The sequence below is a fragment of the Pinus tabuliformis genome, chromosome 9, assembly GCF_031772625.1.
Source record: "Pinus tabuliformis cultivar Carrire ecotype Pingquan chromosome 9, CPIR1, whole genome shotgun sequence".
NCBI lineage: Eukaryota > Viridiplantae > Streptophyta > Pinopsida > Pinales > Pinaceae > Pinus > Pinus tabuliformis.
In genome coordinates this window covers 286,446,417-286,470,115 of record NC_142307.1, presented here as the reverse complement: position 1 = coordinate 286,470,115, position 23,699 = coordinate 286,446,417, and the positions used below count along the sequence as shown (strand labels likewise).

General features: G+C 34.5%; 2 protein-coding genes across 2 annotated transcripts; one reads left to right on the top strand and one right to left on the bottom strand.

Moving 5' to 3' along the window:
- Positions 1-871: 871 nt before the first annotated feature.
- LOC149148293 (putative disease resistance protein At5g05400) lies at positions 872-1,348 on the bottom strand. The gene has a single exon (XM_089442132.1). It carries the CDS (start codon positions 1,346-1,348, stop codon positions 872-874), a length of 477 nt encoding a protein of 158 aa, XP_089298258.1.
- A 9,624-nt stretch (positions 1,349-10,972) lies between these two features.
- LOC149148292 (putative phospholipid hydroperoxide glutathione peroxidase) lies at positions 10,973-23,611 on the top strand. The gene is made up of 6 exons (XM_089442131.1): positions 10,973-11,026; positions 18,255-18,331; positions 19,809-19,870; positions 21,237-21,355; positions 21,488-21,653; positions 21,854-23,611. Exons 1-6 carry the CDS (start codon positions 10,973-10,975, stop codon positions 21,889-21,891), a joined length of 516 nt encoding a protein of 171 aa, XP_089298257.1. The 3' UTR covers positions 21,892-23,611.
- The last annotated feature ends 88 nt before the right edge of the window (positions 23,612-23,699 follow it).

Here is a 23,699-nt window from a genome sequence, read left to right as displayed (position 1 = left end):
CACCTTCGTCCACTCCCAGCACAACCTTTCCCGTCAACAAGCCTAGCTTTTTCAATGACGTAAGTTGAGATATCCCACGTGGAATCCCCGCTAATCAATCACACTCATTTAGATCTAAATGCTTGAGATTTTTCAGCTCTCCTATTGTACATGGCAAGGATTTTAGCCATCGACAGTCTCAAAGATGCAAAAATTGCAATCGAGAAAGATTGCATACCTCGGCGGGTAGAGTATTGATTTTGGTGCCATTCAACCCTAGAAACTCAAGTTGTTTGAGTTGCCACATCGACTCTGGCAACGATGTTATATTGGTGTCACTAAGATCCAAAAACCTTAGAGAGGGGAGATTGAGTAAGAAGCCATTTGGAACTTCTCTTAAACCCTCATTTTGGGTTAAGATCAAAGTTGCAAGTGTTGCTGGATGTTTGAAATCTGTGGGCATAAATGCAGTATTATTATAATAGTGAATTGCTATTCTCTTACAACCATCCATCACTTGTTCTGCAGGAAACCGGTCCAAATTTTGACTTGTTCTAAATAAACATTTCTCTTCCTTTTCACCAATATGGAGTGCCATATCACGAAGAATGTCATGAACTTTTATCCACTTATTTTGGCCAATAACAGTATCATTGCTAACGTGCTCAAACAAGCAATGTTCTACTAAAATATTTGCATACCTGCCTCCTACTAGTATTAATTGGCTTTTTTCTATGCTACTAACCAATCCCTCCCCTATCCACATCTCCACCAATTGCTCCACCTCAATCTCTGCATCTTCGGCAAAGGCACCACAATATAGAAAATAGTTCTGTAAGTTACGATCGTAACTCCGTTTGACTCACCCAGAGAGGTCTTCATCAGTGCGACTCTACAACTTTAAAAAATCAGGATCTACATTTTTCATTTGAGTTAGAGCAAAACTCCACTCATCACTAGAAGTATTACCCTTCATTGTTGCTGCAACAACATTTATTGCCAAAGGTAGACCTTTACACTCTTCTGCAATTTCTCTAGCAATATCCTCTACAATTTTTGTAGGAGCATGGCCTGCATCGAAGGAAATTCTACCAAACAATCCCCATCCTTCTTCCATGGATAGGGGTTTTATCTTTATGTAGTCATCATTTGCCACCATTTTTCGAATCACTTCTTTGCTGCGGGTAGAGATTACCACTCTACTACCTTTATAATTTCCCAAAGGGATTCCCAGTTCTTCTTCCAGGTGGATTTGATTCCACACATCGTCCAGAATGAGCAGAAGTTTCTTCTCCTTGAGATAATTAGAAAGCTCCCTCTTTCGCACGTCAAGAACAGCAGAACTGCTCTCAGCATTAGAACAGTCCATCCCCAGGTTTAAACTCATTTCTTTCTCAATAACACTCTGCAACTCCTGAATGTTAAACTTTTCTGATACAGTTAACTAAATCACGTTTTCAAACACATTACCTTTCTTGTGGGTGTTAAAGACCATTCCCAGCAACACCGTCTTGCCAACTCCACCCATGCCAATGATGTCTATTACCTAAAATTGATGATCTTCTGCATCTTCAAGCCTTCTATCTATCCACATCTATGCTTCTTTTATCCCATATCCCACAAAGCCAGACTTCGGTACTGGTTGAAGTAATGCCCCTGCTTCAAGTGGCTCAGAGGAAACAATCCCTCGAGTAGAACTTCTGGTTGAAATGGAATTTTCAAGATTTTTGCGGCGCTCAATGATATTTAATCTGCATTCTCTAATTTTTCCACACAATTTGGGCTTGCAGAAGTGGCAATCTAAGCAACCTTTCCATTTTCGGGAGTGTTGTATGACGCTCTCTGCATCTTGCAGGGAAAGTCAGAGCCTTTCCAACCCATCATTCAGAGGGGGAGGAATAATTCTTTGCTGATGTTTAAATTGGTTGACCGTGTCATCTAAGAAGACTCTGACACTACTTAGCTTTTCTTGCAGAAACTGTGTCTCTCTTTCCACGTGAATAACATCATCTATGGTTTGGACTAGTGGAGAAATAACAACGCTAACAACGCTACTTATGATGTTGGCTATTGCTCTAGTGAAAACAGCCTCCATGGCTTTTGCAACGACAAAGCAAGCAGAGGGAAAAAGCAGAAACAATATGGAAAATAAATTTTGCAAATAGAGAAAATGCACAAGCAATATGAAAAAGCAGTAGATATTTTCAGACAAAATAATATGTATGGAAGGTGAGGTGTATAGGTACAGCAATGAATCCAATTAATATAAAGCGAGTAGTGGTTTTTTCTACTGATTTTCTTTAGGTAAAATGTGACGGAAAAAAAGGAAAAGTGAGAATAAAAGGAAGGAAGGAAGCAGTGTGAGTGTGACCAAAGAAAAGAAAAAGCAGGAGAGCTAAAAACCATGAAGGCACATGAGTGCGACCAAAGAAGGAAAAGGGGGAGAATAATAAACAGGCAAGGCTAGCAATGCAACGGAAAACAAACTTGCAAACAGAGCAAAAGCAAAATGAATATCGAAGGAAGGAAGGAAGCAAGGAAGGAAGCAGTATGAGTGTGACCAAAGAAAATAAAAAGCAGGAGAGCCGAAAACCATGAAGGCACATGAGTGTGACCGAAGAAAGAAAAGTGGGAGAATAATAAACAAGCAAGGCTAGCAATGCAATGGAAAAAAACTTCTTATACATATACATATATATAACTTCTTATCGAATTCTATTTCTACACAATAGTACATTTGTTCGAATACATATAAATATGCTCAAGATAAACATCACAAATATACATATATATATATATATATATATATATATATATATATATATATATATATATATATGAACAAAAGTATATGTTTTACACAAGTGAAACGAACACTCAAGTAGAGGTTTTACTAGTTATATTGGTTTTTTTTTTTTTTCGTCAAAAAATACAAATTTGTAAGTATCAATTTTAACATAATGCTATTCTTTTTCAAAAAAAATATTACAAATTTGCAATTATCAATTTTAGCATAGTCCCTAAGCATATAGATATTTTGAAAAATCATGTAAAAACAAAGCTACACATGTTTGATATCTATGTCCATATTGTTCTAATGGACTATGTCAATGCCTGAAATTTGGAGTTGTTTGAACCAAATCACCATCACTCTATACAATTGACCATGCAATTAAATGCATCTAGTTTTGAATCATGCTTTGAAAGCTCTATATCTCATCTATTGTCTTTTAGAGAAGGTTATTCCATTATTATGGAAGATTCCCTATCTAGTGTATCTTCTTGAGTTCTAGGCTTTCACAGTGACAATGACATTTTTGTATAAGTCCAATCTTTTGAATCTTAAATTATTTTTTGACCTCTTAAATTTCACATGTAAAATATTTGTCATCATGCTTACACCCAAACAATACCTATTTGATAAAGGAGTCTTATTAGTCCACACATAAAGCTTTGACTTCTTACTTAAAGTCTAATGTAAATTACTAAACTCAAGTAATAATAATAATAATAATAATTTAAAACAACAAAGGATGAAAAGTTATAATTCCAAACTAAGGCAAATTTCTTAACTCCTATAAACACCAACATGAAAAACTTCCAGCAAAAAAAATTTAAACATGCAAAACAAAAACAAAAATCCACAACAAAACCTAAAACCAAAGAACAAGCTCCATCAAACCAAATTTAAAGTCCTTCAAAGTATTGAGATCTCCAAACATTATGGAAGCCCAAACACTAGTATTAAGGAGAAATATCCTACAAGGATGAAGGAAAAGGACAATTGATTGTATAAAGGTATTAATGGGACTTTAGATATGAACTAAGGATAGATTTTTTCTTCAAAGACTTGTTTTTTAACGTGTCTCCTTAAAAACGCATGCCTTTTGGGGTAGAATATGCCTTCCTATCCAAGATTCTTAACATATGATAGTATTTCATCTTATATAATTTTGTTTTTTCTTTCCTTATTCTTTATATATTTTTTAATAAAATTATTCTAATTTTATCAATATTATTACTGCACTTTTAATTATAAATTTGAAATTTCCTATTAATTTTAATCCCATATATAAATGCAAAACCTCAATCTCATTATTAGTTACTCATCCTAAATCCCATGCAAATGATATTCTTTCCTTTCCTTTGGGATAATAAACAATCTCAATCCCTCTATCTTACCATTCCTATTTAAGGAAATTACCATTCATATATAAAGAAATATATATTTGTAGATGTCAAAGTAAGGATGAAATTTTATTTCAAAAACAGATGTACCTTAATGTGGTTTGGTCGAGCCACATACTTCTTTACCCTTTTTATCGTCTCAAATCTTATTTATTTTTTCCTTATTCTCTATACATTTTTAATAAAATTATTCTTTACCCTTTTCATCGTCTGAAATCTGATTTATTTTTTCATTATTCTCAATATATTTATAATAAAATTATTCTAACTTGAAAATAATTTCCAAAAACCTAATATCATAATACTGAAATAAATTTAATTCCATATAAATGAGCTTAGAAACTTAATGAATTAGATTTAATCCCATTTATACGGCCAAAGTCTCAACCTCATTATTATTAGTTTCTCTTTCTAAATTCTTTCCTCAATCTCATTATTAGTTTCTCTTTCAAAATTCTTTGGCACTGGCACTGAATTCATAGAGTGCAACCATCTCCATGGTCTAAACAAGAGCATCCCACAAAACTGAGCTAGTGCTGCCATGCGTTAGGCACAAGACCGCGTCACTCCTCCGATACATAGAAAAATCAAACTGTGTCAAGCCCTAAATTTCAAAGTGTTTAACTTTCTATTTTTCAATTATATTATAAAATGATTAAAAAATATCGAAAATAAGAAAATGGTGAACATATGAAATATTGTTGTGATTAGATTTTGACTTATATTAAACATTAACAAACATGAGTGAGTTTGTGGTTAGCTATAAGCCACAACTTTTCTCTTTATTTGTTAAAATATACACGTATTATGATTCATTTCATGTCGCATAGTTTCCTATTTGTTGATGTGATAAATTTATAGATAATGTTGTACAGAAAACAAAGTAATTACTCTTATTAGAAGCTATTATGGATGTAGTTATTTTATCAGCATGTTCTAAATGTTCTAATATTTTTTTATTTTATTTTTTATTTTTTTTCATAAAAGTTGGAAATATTTTTATTTAAAATGGAGTTATGACAATAACACATGGAAAAAAAACAAAAGAGGAAGCTTCAACACTAGATTTACATAGATTTTATGCATATAGAGTCATACCGGAATATATATTGAACATTAGAGATAATATTACAATTAAAGTCTCCAAAGATTGCATAATTTAAACTCATAATTCATAGGAAAGACTCATTCTGATAGTAAAGTTATTTACAGGAAAAATCCAAAGCCATACATTTATAAATTACTTGTTATTTTGAAGAATAAACATAGGAGATGAAGAGAGCTCAAGGGTGTCTATCATATCTCGAAGAACTTGTTCATTTAGGGCAGATAAGAGAGTGTCTCCATTAGTAAGTCTCGAAGGCTCAAAAGAAATATGTTGAGTGTTGACCATAGTCAAATTAAGAAGTTTGAGAGATATCACTTCCAACATATCCACTCTACATTTGAGATACAGGTGGACCAGTAACCATACCTCATTGCCATAGCTCGCAAGTCTTCCAATCGAAAATAAACACTTATTGATTCCCTCCAATTATTCATGTAACACAGGTAGATTATCCCCATGTTGCTAAAGATTGATGCACATTGAATATAGCTCATTTAAACACATCACCATTAATAGCTTGGGCCTGCTGAATAAAACCATGATTGAAATTGGTCCTACCGTTGACCCTTCCAGATATTAGATGCTCAAATAACAAACAAGGGAGTCATCAACCTGAACTTCCTTGAATTTATTGGCCATAAACTCTAAATGATTTATCCTACCCATGTTACATGTGAAGGGACTATTGCTTTTAATTCACAATGTGGTGCAGACATATACCATCTTGAAGAGGAGTGTGAGGTGGTGGAAAGAATTGTTCTTTCTATACAAATTTAACACCATTGTCACGCTCTTGAAGATTCTTATTGAGATGACATTTGTTGGAATAATGCACCTATAGAATAGGTTGGGTGACAAGTAGCTCATTAGTATCATGGGGAGGAGTTGAGGACAAACTATTTTTTTTAAATAGTGTGAAAACCTATCATAATTCAGTTGTCAAGCAACAATGGGGACAACCATATTTGACTGCTATTAGCAATGTCAGATGATTCGTCATTTCTATTCAAGGAAGAGAACACCACCTATAATTACTCGTTGGTGGTCTGTAAGGGGGAAGGTCACGGGTAGATCTTTCACTCATGTCGTATGCTTCTAGGTCTTAGGCCATTAACCTGTTTCCTTACATTTGAAGAAGATGAACTCTTAGCCAAGCATAAACAATTTAGGGCATACTCCAGACCCAAATATGTGCATGTGTGTCTTAGATAAATTATATATATATATATATATATATATATATGAGAAATATTGAGCAAATCCAAAAGCGTTTTATAACTTATAACCTGAAAATTAAAAGTAATACACCCTATCCTATTCTCCTTATAGAAGCAGGTCTTTCCCCTATTGAGAGCCTAGCTATGCTTAGGTTTCTGTTGTACAAGCACAAAATCAGTAACATAGACGATCATAGACTTCCTAAGCTAGCTTTAAATTCAAGCCAAAACCACCTAAGGCTCAATCGAGGGTGGCATAAAGACACAAGGGCCTGGTTAAACTATTGGGAGATCAATGAAAATGATGCATTGCAAAACATAAATAACATTAAAGATATTTTTACTTCTATGTTCAAAGAAAAAATGTGGTGTGAGAAAGACTTAGCGGCTAAAAGAAAATTAAGTTATTATAAGAAGGTCATCAACCCCACCCTAGAAGATCAAAAGTATCTCTCTATTTTAACTAGCTCAAAGAAGAAAATTATTATAGCAAAGATTAGAACGAATTCACATGAGCTCCATAGTGAAACAGGTCGTTGGGCAGTTCCTAAAACGCCATGGACGGAAAGGATCTGCCATATATGTGAGAATAGGAACATCGAGGATGAAAACCACTTCCTCTTAGAGTGCCCCGCATATAACCACATTAGATATCAGTTTCATAATCTTTGTTACAATACTAACCTTCCTAGCCTTTTACAATGTCAAAATTATAGTGAGCTCGGGAGGCTTCTCTCCAAGCTTTTTGAGCATAGGAATAAAATCTTAAATCAAAATAGATAATTTGTTTCTTTAGGTCCAATAGACCATTATTTGGTCTCAGTGGACGTTAACCATCATCATCATCATCATCATCATATATATATATATATATATATATATATATATATATGAAATTGTAATTATAAATTATTGAAATTATTATTTTAATGTAAAATGAATTATATATTTTTTAATATTGTTGTAATATGGATTATGTAATGTTAACATTTATGTTCACAATTTCATTTATATTTTGACTGTTACACCCATTATTTGAAGCAACTAAAAAAGAATCATTTTATTCAAATTTAAGCTTCTGTGATCCATATTTTTTATTGTTTGAAAACAATTTCGGAGGAAATCACATTGGTAGATTTAGGCCAACGCTTTTCGAACCAACCAGTGTGGTTCATCATCAAGACAAGATGAAAAATCAGATCATAGCGGTAAGTTAAATAGGGAGTCAAGACCTTCTAACGACTATAGGGAAAACTGCTAAAAAAAGACTATTTTTAACTAGAAAGGAAAAAGAGACAAAATATCTATTTATTTATTTATTTCAATTTTTTAAACCAAATTAAATATTAAATACACTATATAATTATATATAACTAACATGACCCTTAATATAAAAATAATAATACAAAGGACTATAACAAACTCCAAACTAATGAAAGTAATATTCAAATAAAAACAACAATTTAGTATGGGAAAAAATAAATCAGAAGGTGATAGAAATAATATTGAAATATTATTAATTAGTTATAAAATAAAAGAGAAAAAATAATTAACTTGGTTATAAATTAAATTTAAATGTAATATGTTTAATTAAATTTTATTTTAATTTTAATTATTTAGTATTTTATTATTTTTTAGTTTATAGTTATTAGAAAAAAAGAAGAAATATATATGTATATGTATATGTATATGTATATATATATATATGTATATATGTATATATATATATATATATATATATATATATGGGATAAATAAACAAATGTCACTGTAAATTTAAGGAAGCCATAGAAATTGAAAGGAGACCTAGTAATTTTAATAGGGACGACAATTGGAAAATCAGTCGTTGGATTCCAGCCCTTTCTTCTTAGCCATAGAAATAGGAGGCATAGTAATTTTAATGGGGACGAGAGTTGGAAAATCAGTCATTGGATTCCGGCCCTTTCTTCTTAGCTCTCTTCCATTCTTTTTTACTCCTTAGTTGTTGGATTCCCACCCTTTCCTCTTAGCTCCCTTCCTTTCTTTACTCCTTTTCCTCTTTTCAGTTTCTCTTTTATTCTTGTTTTCCCCTGAGGTTTGTTTATTTATCCCTCTTTTTTTCGTTTATGATAATGATTTTTTTATTACATCACAATTTGTCCTTAAATTTAATTATAATAATATTTTTAACATTATTATTTTTTACAAAATGATCTTTTCCTTTATTATCTAATAATATAATCCAAACATAACATCCCCTAATTTTCACTAAATTTTAAACAACTTCTTATTTTCCATATTCCTTATCTTATCCTTATATATTACCTATCTATTCCTGACATGTTCTAAATGAACCCTGAGATACAATACTTCAACATTGTGCAATGTCGAAAGTAAAAACTTCTAGAACATCTCTACATAAAACCCCATTACGCTCCACCCCATGCGAAGTTTTTGTTTTGGAAACTCTTTTCCAGATAATCGTTTTTCTTGCACCGACATCCTTTACCAGTGTACCCTTTTGACACTGTGTCCATAAGTCAATTGGGTGGATAAAACTAATAGTTCTTTCAAAACATATATAGCAACCCATGTTTTCTACAAGGTTCGGTTCTTTAGACCGTTCCGGGTGCCCTATATTATCCTAGATTTATAACCCAAAAAAAATAAGTTAAGAAGTGTCAGGATAGTTCTTTCAAAACATATATAGCAACCCATGTTTTCTACAAAGTTTGGTTCTTTAGATAGTTCCTGGTGCCCTATATTATCCTAGATTTATAGCCAATAAATAAATAAATAAATAAGTTAAGTAGTGCCAAGATAGTTTTTCAAAACATATATAGCAACCCATGTTTTCTACGAGGTTCGGTTCTTTAGACAGTTCCGGGTGCCCTATATTATCCTAGTTTTTTAACCAAAAAAAAATAATAAGTTAAGAAGTGCTAGGATAGTTCTTTCAAAACATATATAGCAACCCATGTTTTCTACAAGGTTCGGTTCTTTAGACAGTTCCGGGTGCCCTATATTATCCTAGATTTATAACCCAAAAAAAAAAAAGTTAAGAAGTGCCGGATAGTTCTTTCAAAACATATATAGAAACCCATGTTTTCTACGAGGTTCGGTTCTTTAGACAGTTCCATGTGCCCTATATTATCCTAGATTTATAACCAAAAAATAAAAAATAAAAATAAGTTAAGAAGTGCCAGGATAGTTCTTTCAAAACATATATAGCAACCCATGTTTTCTACGAGGTTCAGTTCTTTAGACAGTTTCGGGTGCCCTATATTATCCTAGATTTATAACAAAATAAATAAATAAATAAATAAGTTAAGAAGTGCCATGATAGATCTTTCAAAACATATATAGCAACCCATGTTTTCTACGAGGTTCGGTACTTTAGACAATTCTGGGTGCCCTATATCATCCTAGATTTATAACCAAAAAAAAAAAAGGTTAAGAAGTACCAGGATAGTTCTTTCAAAACATATATAGCAACCCATGTTTTCTACGAGGTTAGGTTCTTTTGCCGAGTGCCCTAAATTATCCTAGATTTATAACCAAAAAAAAAATTAAGAAGTGCCAGGATAGTTCTTTCAACACATATATCGCAACCCATGTTTTCTACTAGGTTCAGTTCTTTAGACAGTTCCAGGTGCCCTATATTATCCTAGATTTATAACCAAAAAAAAAAAAAAGTTAAGAAGTGCTAGGATAGTTCTTTCAAAACATATAAAGCAACCCATGTTTTCTACGAGGTTCGGTTCTTTAGACAGTTCCGGGTGCCCTATATTATCCTAGATTTATAATAAAAAAATAAATGAATAAATAAGTTAAGAAGTGCCAGGATAGTTCTTTCAAAACATATATAGCAACCCATGTTTTCTACGAGGCTCGGTTCTTTAGACAGTTCCGGGTGCCCTATATTTTCCTAGATTTATAACAAAAAAAAAAAGTTAAGAAGTGCCAGAATAGTTCTTTCAAAACATATATAGCAACCCATGTTTTCTACAAGGTTCGGTTCTTTAGACAGTTCTGGGTGCCCTATATTATCCTAGATTTATAACCAAAGAAAAAAATAATAATGAGTTAAGAAGTGCCAGGATAGTTCTTTCAAAACATATATAGCAACCCATGTTTTCTACGAGGTTTTTTAGACAGTTCTGGGTGCCCTATATTATCCTAGATTTATAACCATAAAAAATAAAGTTAAGAAGCGCCAGGATAGCTTGATTTCCATAATGGTAAATAGTAATAAGAAGTGCCAGGGTAGCGTGATTTCCATAAGGGTGAATTGAGTTATTTGTGCTCACAACGTATCGCAATTCTCCTTCTATTTCGTGTGGTGCCCATATTACAAGCACGATTTACGTCCCTCGTGCCTTCCGCTTTGTAGCTTCAGCTGATACTAAACTATATTCACGCTTTTGTTCTCAGATCAAACAAGTTGTACCCTCAAGATCTTGATATCTTCCAACTTCGGCTCTTTCCTAATTTTACAGCCATGACTGGGAGCTCTTCAAAGCAGTCTTCCTCTGTCTATGACTTCACAGTCAAGGTAATTTCTGTCTTCATACTAATTTATCTCTTTGAACGCCTTTCTCTGTTATTATTATTTATTAACCCGTTTACATAAGAGAGCCTGAAGCAATATTATCAAACTGCATGCAGGACATCAAGGGTAATGATGTGGATTTCAGTATTTACAAGGGAAGTGTTTTATTCATTGTAATTCTCCTTTTTCCTTCAGTTGGTTATAGTGATTTCATGGTCGACAGAATTTATGTGATTAAAGGGGGAAAGCAGATTTTTTAGAACTTTCAGCGTTGTAATTTTTTCGAAACAGGCCCTTTAATATGATTTATTTTAAAACATGTATTCAAGGAACAAAATTATTATGCATGGCTTTATGATAGTGAAATTATCCCTTTTCATAAACTTGACTGATTACGTCCTCTCACGTTTGCACATTCGAATCATTTGACTTATTAGTCCCTGCCTTCGGCATAGCATGGATTATAGCCTTCGTTTGGCGTTGACCCAACGTTAGTTCCTTTTGACCTACCATCATATTCTATGTTTTAAACAATATTTTAATGAAAACACTGTATCAAACAAATTTTTATCCGAAGTTTCACTTTTGACGTCTTATTGCAGGAAAGACAACATGATTTTTGTGATTTCTATTAAAACTTAGGGTAAACAGTTTTGTACTTCTATTCAATGTTATTTTAATGCTAGTTTCAACTTAACATTAATTTAGAAACATTTAATGTTCCTCAATACTTTCAACTAAAACATAACCCAACTTTCTTGTCATCTAACCCGAACCCAAAGAGTGTCGTGTAAATAACTATTGGCATGTTAACCATTTGGCAGTGTTAGGCCCCTATACTACTAGTGTAACCCCTTATTGTTATTAGTATAACCCACTTATTATATTGATGTACCCATGTAGTGCCCATATTGTTACCCATAGAAGCCCACTATTGTTATTATTATGCCCTTGCATTATTATTGTTATGTCGGCTCTGATTATGTTATGACCCCTTAGACTCCTATATATAGAAAGGAGGTCTTTTCATTTGTATCATCCAAGAAATGTTCATTTATGTAATGTAAAGGAGGTTACCCCCTCGAAGAGGCTGAATTCTAAGGCGTTGATCTATCTTTTCTATCTTTTTTTGAGCTGGTTTCATAACATTTGGTATCAGAGCTTTGGATTCTAGGGTTTCGCTGCTCCAAATAGGTCATCATGGCATTGTCACTATAACATTTTTCTATGACGTTTCAGAAGTCTAAAAAAAACCCATTTGAGAAGAAATCACGCTGAACCTTGGGTCTGAATTTCAGAGCTTTTCGCGTAATATTTGCCGAGATATGATCTGAGGAAGTTTGTCTTTTTGCAGACTCCTGAATTACATTCAAAACAGGTGACCTGGGGAAAATCGTCATAACTTTCTCTCTGGGGATCAGATTGAAATTTTGTAAGAAGGTGTAGAAAGAGAACTGACTGTAGTTTTTTGTATATCGTTTTTAGATCCAAAGGTCGAAACAGTGACACGTGGTACTTCATACAAGTTCGGTCTTCTAGAAAGGTCTATAATTAGGTCATCTTGGGAGATTGTGCATAACTTTTTCTTAGAGAATCCAATTTGGATCAGACTAGTGGCATTGGAAAGAGGACACATAGTGCTACTATAGGTCACAATTTCAGAACTTAAAGATATGAAAGTACAGAGTTACAGTCGTTTCAAGGTCGAGCTCCTAAAATCAAGAAAAAGCAAGATGAGGAAGTTTGATGGCAAGGATCCGATAAATTGGATACTTCAGATGGAGCAATATTTTGATCTACATGGTGTACAACTATTACAAAAGGTATGTATTTCATCTTTATATTTAGAACCAGATCAATTTTTATGGTACGAAGGGCTTTGTTCTCGTAAACAACTTGTTACGTGGTCAATTTTCACGGAGGAAATGATAGCACATTATGAGGATACAAAGATCAACACCTTCTTTAGAGCAACACCACAACAATTGGAAAAAGTAAAAGGGCTTTGTGACATAGTGGAAAGCAAAATTATGGAAACCAGGAAGCGTACTCCTCACAACTATAAAGATGGAAGTGTTGTTTCTCCTAGCCTTGCACAACCTACAAGGGTTACACCACAACAATTGGAAGAAAAAAAGAGAAAAAAGGCTTTGTTACAATTGTGATAGAAAATGCACTAAAGGTCATAAGTGTGCTGAGAAGAAATTATTTTACATAGAATATGAAGAGGAGGAAGAAAAGGATCAAGAAACATCAAAAGAAGAAGATATACACTAGGACCCCACCCCAGAGAAAGAAGAAATGAATCAGACCATATCTTGTAAAGCATTGGCCAGAATTACCACTCCTCAAACTCTCAAGATAGGAGGACATATCAAGAAGAAAAAGGTGCAAGAAGTGAAAGATGACATCGAGAAAGAAGAAATGAATCCAACCATATCTTGTAATTCATTGTTCGAAATTACCACTCCTCAAACTATCAAGATAGAAGGATATATCAAGAAGAAAAATGTTCAAGAAGTGAAAGATCACATCGAGCATCAAGAAATGAATCCGACCATATCTTGTAAAGGATTGGAAGAAATTACCACTCCTCAAGCTCTAGAGATAGAAGGAAATATCAAGAAGAAAAGGGTTCAAGCAGTGAAAGATCACATCGAGCATCAACAACAAGTTCTCCAACTTTTAAAGGATAACGCCACTTCAGTGCAAAATCAAACGAAACAAGTAGATAAACATTGTAGTGAAAAATGTTTTGATGTAGGTGATTGGGTATTTTTACTGCTACATCTCAAGCACGCTATTTATGAGAAGGAAATGTTGGCAATATTACATGCACTTAAAAAATGGCAGCCTTACCGAATGGGAAGACTCTTCAAGTATGAGGATGTGGAAGCATTGTTTTGTGCTATTTATATTATCCAACCAGATTGGATAAACGAAGCAAGGGATGAATGGAATAAGGACGAAGAAGTATGGCCACTTATTCAAAAGTTCCAAAAGATCCCAATTCAAACAATATTGCAAGAAATTGAAGAGGAAGGAAAAATCATATTAGATCCTGGAGCAGTCACAGAAATAAGAACCCGACAAGCTATGAAATCGATCAATTTCAGAGTATCTCATCAAGTGGAAGAACTTACCCGCTGAAGATTCCACATGCGAGGACAAGAATTTTATACAGAAGCATCAAGAACTACTCAAGCGTTGAGGACAACGCTTTTTTAAGGAGAGGGGCATGTTAGGCCCCTATACTACTAGTGTAACCCCTTATTGTTATTAGTATAACCAACTTATTATATTGATGTACCCATGTAGTGCCCATATTGTTACCCATAGAAGCCCACTATTGTTATTATTGTGCCCTTACATTATTATTGTTATGTCGGCTCTGATTATGTTATGACCCCTTAGACTCCTATATATAGAAAGGAGGTATTTTCATTTGTATCATCCAAGAATTGTTCATTTATGTAATGTAAAGGAGGTTGCCCCCTTGAAGAGGTTGAATTCTAAGGCATTGGTCTATCTTTTCTATCTTTTCTTGAGCTGGTTTCATAAGAGTAAGGGTGCAACATACTCGGTACCTGGCTTTCCTTGCCACCACTAAAGCTGGAATCTTAACCCATTGTCTCCTATGTCTCCTATGAAGGCTCGACTCATCCTCATGAGCGCAGAGGAGTGCACAAGACCAGAGTAGCAGAAAGATGAAGGCTCATCTCACTCTCATGAGCGCATCGGAGTAGCACAGGAGTGCGCAGGACTAGAGTAGCAGAAAGATGAAGGCTCATCTCACCCTCATGAGCACATCGGACCAGAGTAGCAGAAATATGAAGGCTCATCTCACCCTCATGAGCGCATCAGAGTATCACAGTAGTGCGCATAACCAGAGTAGCAGAAAGATAAAGGCTTGTCTCACCCTCATGAGCGCACTAGAGTAGCAGTCTCATAGCCTAATGAGAAGAACAATGGAGCAACAAGTCTTGAGAGTCAGGAATTATTGCATTCTCTGTTAGAAACTACTGCATTCTGTGTCATAGATGTGTCATACATATGGTTGTAAGTAATGCTTATATTGTAATTGTTGTTGTATTAATAAAATAATTTATACTAGTCATGTCTATCCTTAAATCTCATTCTTGAAGTTGGTGATGTATTTACAACCTAATAGAACACAGAACATAAAAGATACATGCTCATTGAGACGTCATTGCCTTAACTTCTATTACCAATCCATTACATTTGTTCTGTTAAGAATGACATAGATGGGCTTACCAGAGCTATTCCAATCGATGAATACTAGGTTCAGAAGATGCAAACTTTTGAAGGTGACAATCTTCTTCAAGGTGGAAGTCTTCTTCAGGGAAGGGAAAAGTCATTTCGCTATCCTCAGGCAGGATGATGACCCAAACTCCATGGTATTCTTCTAATATATCTCACTCATATCTCCTTTCGGCCTAATAATTCTCTAGGACGAATAGATAGATAAACTCCACTCAGTTAAGGGATCTTCTAGTTATGTTTTAAGGAACTCCATTCTTTCCTAGCTTCCTTATTCATCTATAGTTTCAAGTTTACATTAGAAGATCTGGCCGACTATAGTGCGTCTTCCCAAACTGCATGTTGGAATCCATGCCTTCCTGTTATGCAAAGATAGTGTCCCATAGATAGGTTTGCCTACTCATGTGTGTGAAGGTCGCCTGGTCGATCGCATAACCATGACTCGGCTACGCATATGTTGTTCACAACCTTTCCCATTATGTATTTCTGCTCTCCGATGGGCCTGAGAGATGGGAGAAGCACAAAATCCTTCATAAAAATTTTATAATTAAAAACATGATACCGGAATGGAATCAGACCTGGTGGAAAAAGATAAATCTCTCTATTGAAATCCCATAACATAACCTGTGAAAGATTTTGTTACATTTCCAGTGCTTTCCCAGTCCCAAATTGATCCAGGTCCAAAAGCAATATGATGCACTCCATGCGAATAAACTACTAACCCGGGTTAGATGCTCGGCTAAGTGGGGGTGGGGCACATGGGCTACATGCGACCCCTGTGTGCCTTCCTTACACGTTCTTTTATTCTTTTTAATTTTATGTTTATTATTTATTTTATTTGTGTTCCTATCTGCCTGGAAAATTGCAACACCATGTCATTCATTATAATTCTATGTTTATTATTTATTTTATTTATTTTCATTAATTTTTGAATTTATTTTGTGTTGCTGGCAATGAGAAACTCCTGTGTCATTAGAAGTGTCCGATTAGAAGTTTTAACCGCCCTTAAAAGCTCATGATTTATTGACTTCTCCTCACAAAACAACAAATTTTCGATCTGGCATATATTACAGAAGGAAACTGGCAGAGTCCTGGAAGATGGCCATTATTTATGGAAAATTTTCCATGCATCAATCAAATTTATGTTCAATGTTATTTTACCTGCTCAATTATATAATTAATTATCAGGTTTTACCTGCATTCAGCCATCATAAACGAGGCCATTTGGTTGATAAGAAGAACTTGAATTTATGCCATTCTGTACGAATTTACTTATCTACTTCGATTTACATATAGATCATACTTTTGAAATATTAAAAACACTTCTAAAATAAACTCAAAAGTGAATTTAAAAGAAAAAAGGAGAAATTTTGTGAAACCAGGACAAAGGCAAGTGTTCACAAGAAAACTTGTGGAAGAATAAATTTCAAATTTAAATCTTATACTAAGCCGTGCTTGCAAAGGTTGTTGAATTGTCTACCACATTTTTGCTTCCTGGAATAATAGTGTTGTCCATTCCATCTCCAATTATTGTTATAAACGTCTTCTCTGACGGTACTACCACATTTTTTTAGACTATGGTGTTGCATCTATAGCCGCTTGAACTTTCCTGTATTGTCCGGTACGGTCACGGGACACAATCACATTCAAAATTACATTAGTTTTTTGAAGATGCCTTTGATCGCCGACAGACAACCATTTGGGAAAATCATCATTGAATGATTGCAACTCTTCCTCAAGATCAAACAATAGGCGTCGAGTAGGGAAAGCACAGATCTTAAGTGCACGAAACTTGAGTGAATTGAGCACGACAGAAATGCCCTTAACAATGGTGAGAGAATTACTTGCAAACTCTCTCAAATTGTTCACTGGGATTTCCTACAAGCGCCTTGCACAAACATTCTCCTCTCTGAAAGATAACTCATTTCACTTTTTTGCTATGCATAGGGACCAATTTGGTCAGGCACGTCTCTTGTTTCTTTGGGGTGATGATGCAGAGGCAAGCACATTTGAATCAGTTTTTTCGTAAGCCCATAGCAACACCTTTTCCAGTCCAAAATCGATTCACTCCATAGGAATGAACAACTAACCTGAGTTAGATGCTTGGCTAAATGGGGGTGGGGGCACGTGGGATACATGCAAGCCTTGTCTACCTATCCTACACGTTCTTTTATTTTTATTTTATTTTATTTTATGTTTATTGTTGCTTTCCTGGATCCCATCATTTTGAATGTTATTCTTCGAATTTAGAAAATAAGTATTGACCCGCCCAGTCCATATCTATCAGTGAATGTGTCTAAATATTGACCGCGCGAGATCCTAATCCGTTCTAATCTGGGTTGAGCCTTGAATCTGTTCGTTAGAATATTTCCATATTAAGGTATCAGGCTGTATGCATAATTGGAAAGCAAATTCCATGTCTCTGCAACTAATTATCAAGTGTTTCTTAGTTTTTCTGCTAGTTGTTGCCCATTGGTTCCTATTCTTGCAACCACGGAAGGCTCATTGTATGCATAATTGGAAAGCAAATTACATGTCTATGCAACTAATTATCACGTGTTTCTTAATTTTTCTGAACTATGTGATTGCTTCAAAATCTCTAATTATATTCGCAGGTGTTTTGAATACACACAAGAACATAAAGTTTCATAAAGATTTTGACTACACATGGACCAAAATCTACATAATGGTTATTAAAATTGCCTTCCATTCGAATCAATAAACCATTCTAGAAGCTGGTCACTTCCTTTTCATGGCTATAAATATCTAAATTTTTATTATTATACTTGTGGGTACTCTAGAAAATCCAGAGAAATGGTATATTGAAGGCATTGTTTACCAGTGCAAATATGTTGTTGAAAATCAAAGCTGTGTAAAACTGTGTAGAACTTATACTGAGGCAGATCATACTCAAAAATCTAACAAGATACATTGTTGCTCATCTTTGCAGCAAATCTTTGCAGATGGAAATGCTGGTATGAAAGTTGGAACATGTACAAATCGTGCACAGTCGCCATCCGTCGTCAAGTTACTATAGGGTTACAGTAATGAGTTAACCTTTTCACTAAATCAGAGTCGTTAATGGATAATTGACGAGGATTAAATTAATGACAGAGCTGTGATCAAATAATAAAAGCAATGTATGGTATGCAACGGCACTATGGTGATGTGCAATCAATGTATGGTATGCACCGGCACTATGGTGATGTGCAAGTGAATAGGATCATTATCATTTGGCTGATTGGAGGAATCAGCAGCCTAGTAATACAAGGTTTATTCCCACTCTTCTCATTATAGATTTTAGGTTTGTTTTTTCAACTATGGATTTGTTTCTTATCCCCTAGTCTATTCAGATTCTTATCACTATAGTTTAACTTTTATTCTTATCACTATAGTTTAACTTTTATGTATTTAGTTGTTATAAATAAATATGAAAATTTAACTTTTATGTGTAGTTGTTATGAATAAATATCCAAGAGATTTGAACCTGGGAATTTAGAGTATATACTCTTATTTATTTTAATTTTTTTAAAAGATAATTTTTTTTATTTAAAATTGTTATTTAGTTATTTATTGCAGAGAAGTAATGGCATGCTGTATTAGAACTTTTATATAAAAACCAATTATTTAGTTATTTATTGCACAAAAGTAATGGCGGGGTGCATCAAAACCTGTAGAGAAACTCAATAGCGAACTTGTTTGTGCGTGTGGCAATATAGGTTACTGCTAGGTCCACTAAAGCACAAGTTTTCCTTTTTTCAAATCATAAAAGTCAATTTAGTTTGGGGCTTTTCTCTTTTATTAATAAACTAAAATGTTGTAAAACATGTTTCTCTTTTATTAATAAACTAAAACATTGCAAATCTTTGTAAATCAACAAGCTATGAATTCTCAATTTTTCCGTTTATGTTGCCAGGTCCATGAACTCTGCAGGGAGCGTGTAGTTGGGTTACATTTTGAAACATATATATGCCATAAATATGCATTTATCAAATGTCAAAATGTGCTTTTTAGTTGGGTTACATCCTGAAACATATCTATACCATAAATGTGCATTATAGCAAATGTAAAAATGGCAGGGACTACCATTGCATGCAATCCTTGCTTCATTTGACAGTATCACGCCTTATAGATTCGGAATGATTTTTCATGTTGATAACTTGATTCGGAATGGTTTTTCATCGTGATAACTTGATCACGTCAAATCTTTTTAGGAACATTATTTACATGCAAAAGATTTGAACCTGTGCCTCCAAAAAGAATTTGTTGACTTGCGTTCTTTTCCAAACATGATAAAATCCAACTGCACAAAGTTTTCTCGAGTTTTTAGAACCCCGTATGTTACTACACCGCATCAAGTGAAAGTGGGAAATAAAATAATGTTGTCTATGTTAAAACGATCCAGCATTGTGAGATTAAGTCAAATAAAAAGATATTGAATTGTAGTATACAATTTTGATAAGATTGCAATTCTAATATCTTGATCCATATTTCTATTTTGCAGTGGGTTAACTAACTCTAATTATACTGAGTTGAATGAAGTGTATACAAAGTACAAGGATCAAGGTATTATACAAACTTATATTGTTATATAATCGGTCAGTTCTAACGATGCTTATAGTATTTTTTGTTGTAGTTGTACTTCTATTTCTGGTGCTACAATAGTGTGTATCTTGTACCAGGAAGGTTAGACTCTTATACCATTCTAGGTCAAGTTTTAATTTCAAACCTGTTAAAAATCTTTGGCTTAGTTTAAACAATATACTTTAATGTGTCGTAGAGTCCTATGTTACCAGAAACCTGACCAACAAACCGGTTTTGGTTATGTTCCCATGTCCACTCCTGTTCATCTTTCTGTCTTTACATTTGGAGGAGATCTTGTTACCAACATCTTGGCTCAGGGGTATGTCTGTGAGGTGTCACAGATGAAGGGATACCATTTGCTTTACATCCATCATGCACATTTTCTAGCTTTGAATGAAAAGATTCTTTTTCCAGGGCAAACATGAGTCTTCTCTTTCTATGTGACTTCTTTCTTATTTGATGTTCTTTATTTTGATGGGCATGATCTTCATTTTATTGGGCTTAAAGGGATTTTTTTAATCTGAGGCTAGGATTTCTTACTTCTTTGTAATCCATGGAGTTGCCTTATCACTCAGTCACTATAAGCCTTAAGGTGCAGTGTAATCCTTTGGGTTTCAGTCCCATGGGTCAATTAAATTACATTAGTAAAGTGCTGATCAATTTCATATGAATAAGCCATAATGGGAGGGGATTGGGTTCGTAAGGATGCCTCATGAAAAGGCCATATAACTTGGTGATAGAGCAGACCACTAGCCAGGGGCAGATCCTTGGGTTTGATTCCTAGCCTGTGCAAGTTTCAGTAGTTTTCTAGTAAGGGGGGTCTTTTTCTCAATGGGCTAGTTTATGTGGCCCACATTTTCAGTCCCATTCCTGACCACCCCGTTATTTTCTTCTAGCGCACTCTGTTACTATCTTGTCTGTGACCATTCATCCCTACAGACAATTACCAGATGCTCAACAGTAACCTATCACTTCTGTTACTTAGGATCTTGATAACTAATGTGTTGTTGAGCGAACCCTGAACCCCTCTAATAGTGCCCCTTACAAGAACAGACATGCCCACTTTTATATTGGGGTTGCATTAGGCCAGATTCACTTCATTGGGAAGTTAATTTTACCAAATCACTTTGCTCTTACACTCAACTCTTATAAGAAGTTGAATGTTTTTTATATTGTGAACATATTGAGGACTTCACTGGTATCTACTTAAAACTTGAGAGTCAACATGATGTTGAGTAATTCAATAAATACCTGCAATTTTCATTCAACCAGTTTCCATAACTTTATTTTGATTTACAACTCTCGAAACTTTTCTGACAACTTAAGGAGTTTGGGGAAGTGTTTACAGGGTCAGAAACACTGGCTTTCCCAAGCAATCAGTTTGGTGGACAAGAACCATGTGATAATGCTCAGATTGCAGAAGTGGCCTGCACTCGCTTTAAAGCAGAGTTTCCCATATTTGACAAGGTCTTCATCTTCTGACTTTTATACCATCTTGGATTTCTTCTCTTTTTATGGTAGAGGATTCATTTAAACTTAAGCATTCCATATGGTTGCTTCTTTGGATCCTTGGTGTTAAGTAGAAATTCTGTGATGTAGGTCGAAGCTCCTCTCCACAAGTTCTTGAAGTCAAGGAAAGGTGGACTTTTGCATGGGGAAATGGAGTGGCCTTTTGGGGATGGAATAAAGCTTAACTTCACTAAGTTTCTGGTGGACAAACATGGAAATGTTGTAGAACGATATGCACCCACTACTCCATTGAGTATCATCGAGGTATTGTGAAAACACTCTTTTGTTAGTTCCATGCATCATATATGCAGATATCCTTGCTATTACTTGCTCACTATATCATTACTTTGAATACAAACTTGTTTGATATTGAAAGGGTCTTTGAGTAAAAATTTCTACTGTAGTATAATTCGATGTAAACTTGAAAATAGCTGTTGATATTTTCGGTTTCCTTTTTTCAAAAAGATGTCAAGACGCTGTTTGGAATTGTTTGATTTTTTAGAGCATCAAACATATGCTACAGTTATGTTGTAGAATAAAATAAGCAGCAATACATTGTTCTAGTTGCTGCACAAGATTGAAGCAGACATTGTTGTCAGTTTAGCAGTTCATTAAACTGCACGTTGCTCTTACATACATGCATTATATTATTCGTTATCTTTCAGATGCTTTCATGGGCAATGATCTTCTACGCCACTTTCACATGGAAGACTGTATTCCAGACCCTTCTCCCTTTCAATATGCAATGATCTTCTATGCCACTTTCATATGGAAGACTGTATTCCAACCACTTTCACATGGAAGACTGTATTCCAACCCCTTCTCCCTTTCAATATTGAAAGGGAGAAGGGGCTGGAATACAGTCTTCCATGTGAAATTGGCGTAGAAGATCATTTCCCATGAAAGTATCTGAAATATAACGAATAATATAATGCATGTATGTAAGAGCTCAATGTGAAGTTTAATGAACTGCTAAACTGACAACAATGTCTGCTTCAATCTTGTGCAACAACTAGAACAATATACTGCTGCTTATTTTATTCTACAATAGAACTGTAGCATATGTTTGATTCTCTAAAAAATCAAACAATTCCTAACAGCGTCTTGACATATTTATGAAAAAAGGAAACCGAAAATATCATCAGTTATTTTCAAGTTTACATCGAATTATACTACAGTAGAAATTTTTACTCAAAGACCCTTTCAATATCAAACAAGTTTGTATGCAAAGTAATGATATAGTGAGCAATTAATAGCAAGGATATCTGCATATATTATGCATGGAACTAACAAAAGAGGGTTTCCCCAATACCTCGATGATACTCAATGGAGTAGCGGGTGCATATCATTCTACAACATTTCCATGTTTGTCCAATAGAAACTTAGTGAAGTTAAGCTTTATTCCATCCCCAAAAGTCCACTCCATTCCCCCATGAAAAAGTCCACCTTTCCTTGACTTCAAGAACTTGTGGAGAGGAGCTTCGACCTACATCACAGAATTGCTACTTAACAACAAGGATCCAAAGAAGCAACCAGATGGAATGGTTAAGTTTAAATGAATCCTCTACCATAAAAAGAGAAGAAATCCAAGATGGTATAAAAATCAGAAGATGAAGACCTTGTCAAATATGGGAAACTCTACTTTAAAGCGAGTGCAGGCCACTTCTGCAATCTGAGCATTATCACCTGGTTCTTGTCCACCAAACTGATTGCTTGGGAAAGCCAATATTTTTGACCCTCTAAACAGTTCCCCAAACTCCTTAAGTTGTCAGAAAAGTTTCGAGAGTTGTAAATCAAAATAAAGTTATGGAAACTGGTTGAATGAAAATTGCAGGTATTTATTGAAGTACTCAACATCATGTTGACACTCATTTTTTAAGTAAATACCACTGAAGTCCTCAATATGTTCACCATATAAAAAACATTCAACTTCTTATAAGAGCTGAGTGTAAGAGCAAAGTGATTTGGTAAAATTAACTTCCCAGTGAAGTGAGTCTGGCCTAATGCAACCCCAATATAAAAGTGGGCATGTCTGTTCTTGTAAGGGGCAATATTAGAGGGGTTCAGTGTTTGCTCAAAAACACAGTAGTTAACAAGATCCTAAGTAACAGAAGTGATAGGTTACTGTTGAGCATCTGATAATTGTCTGTAGCGGTGAATGGTCATAGACAAGATAGTAACAGAGTGCACTAGAAGAAAATAATTGGGTGGTTAGAAATGGGACCAAAAATGTGGGCCACATAAACTAGCCCATTGAGAAAAAGACCCCCCTTACTAGAAAACTACTGAAACTTGCACAGGC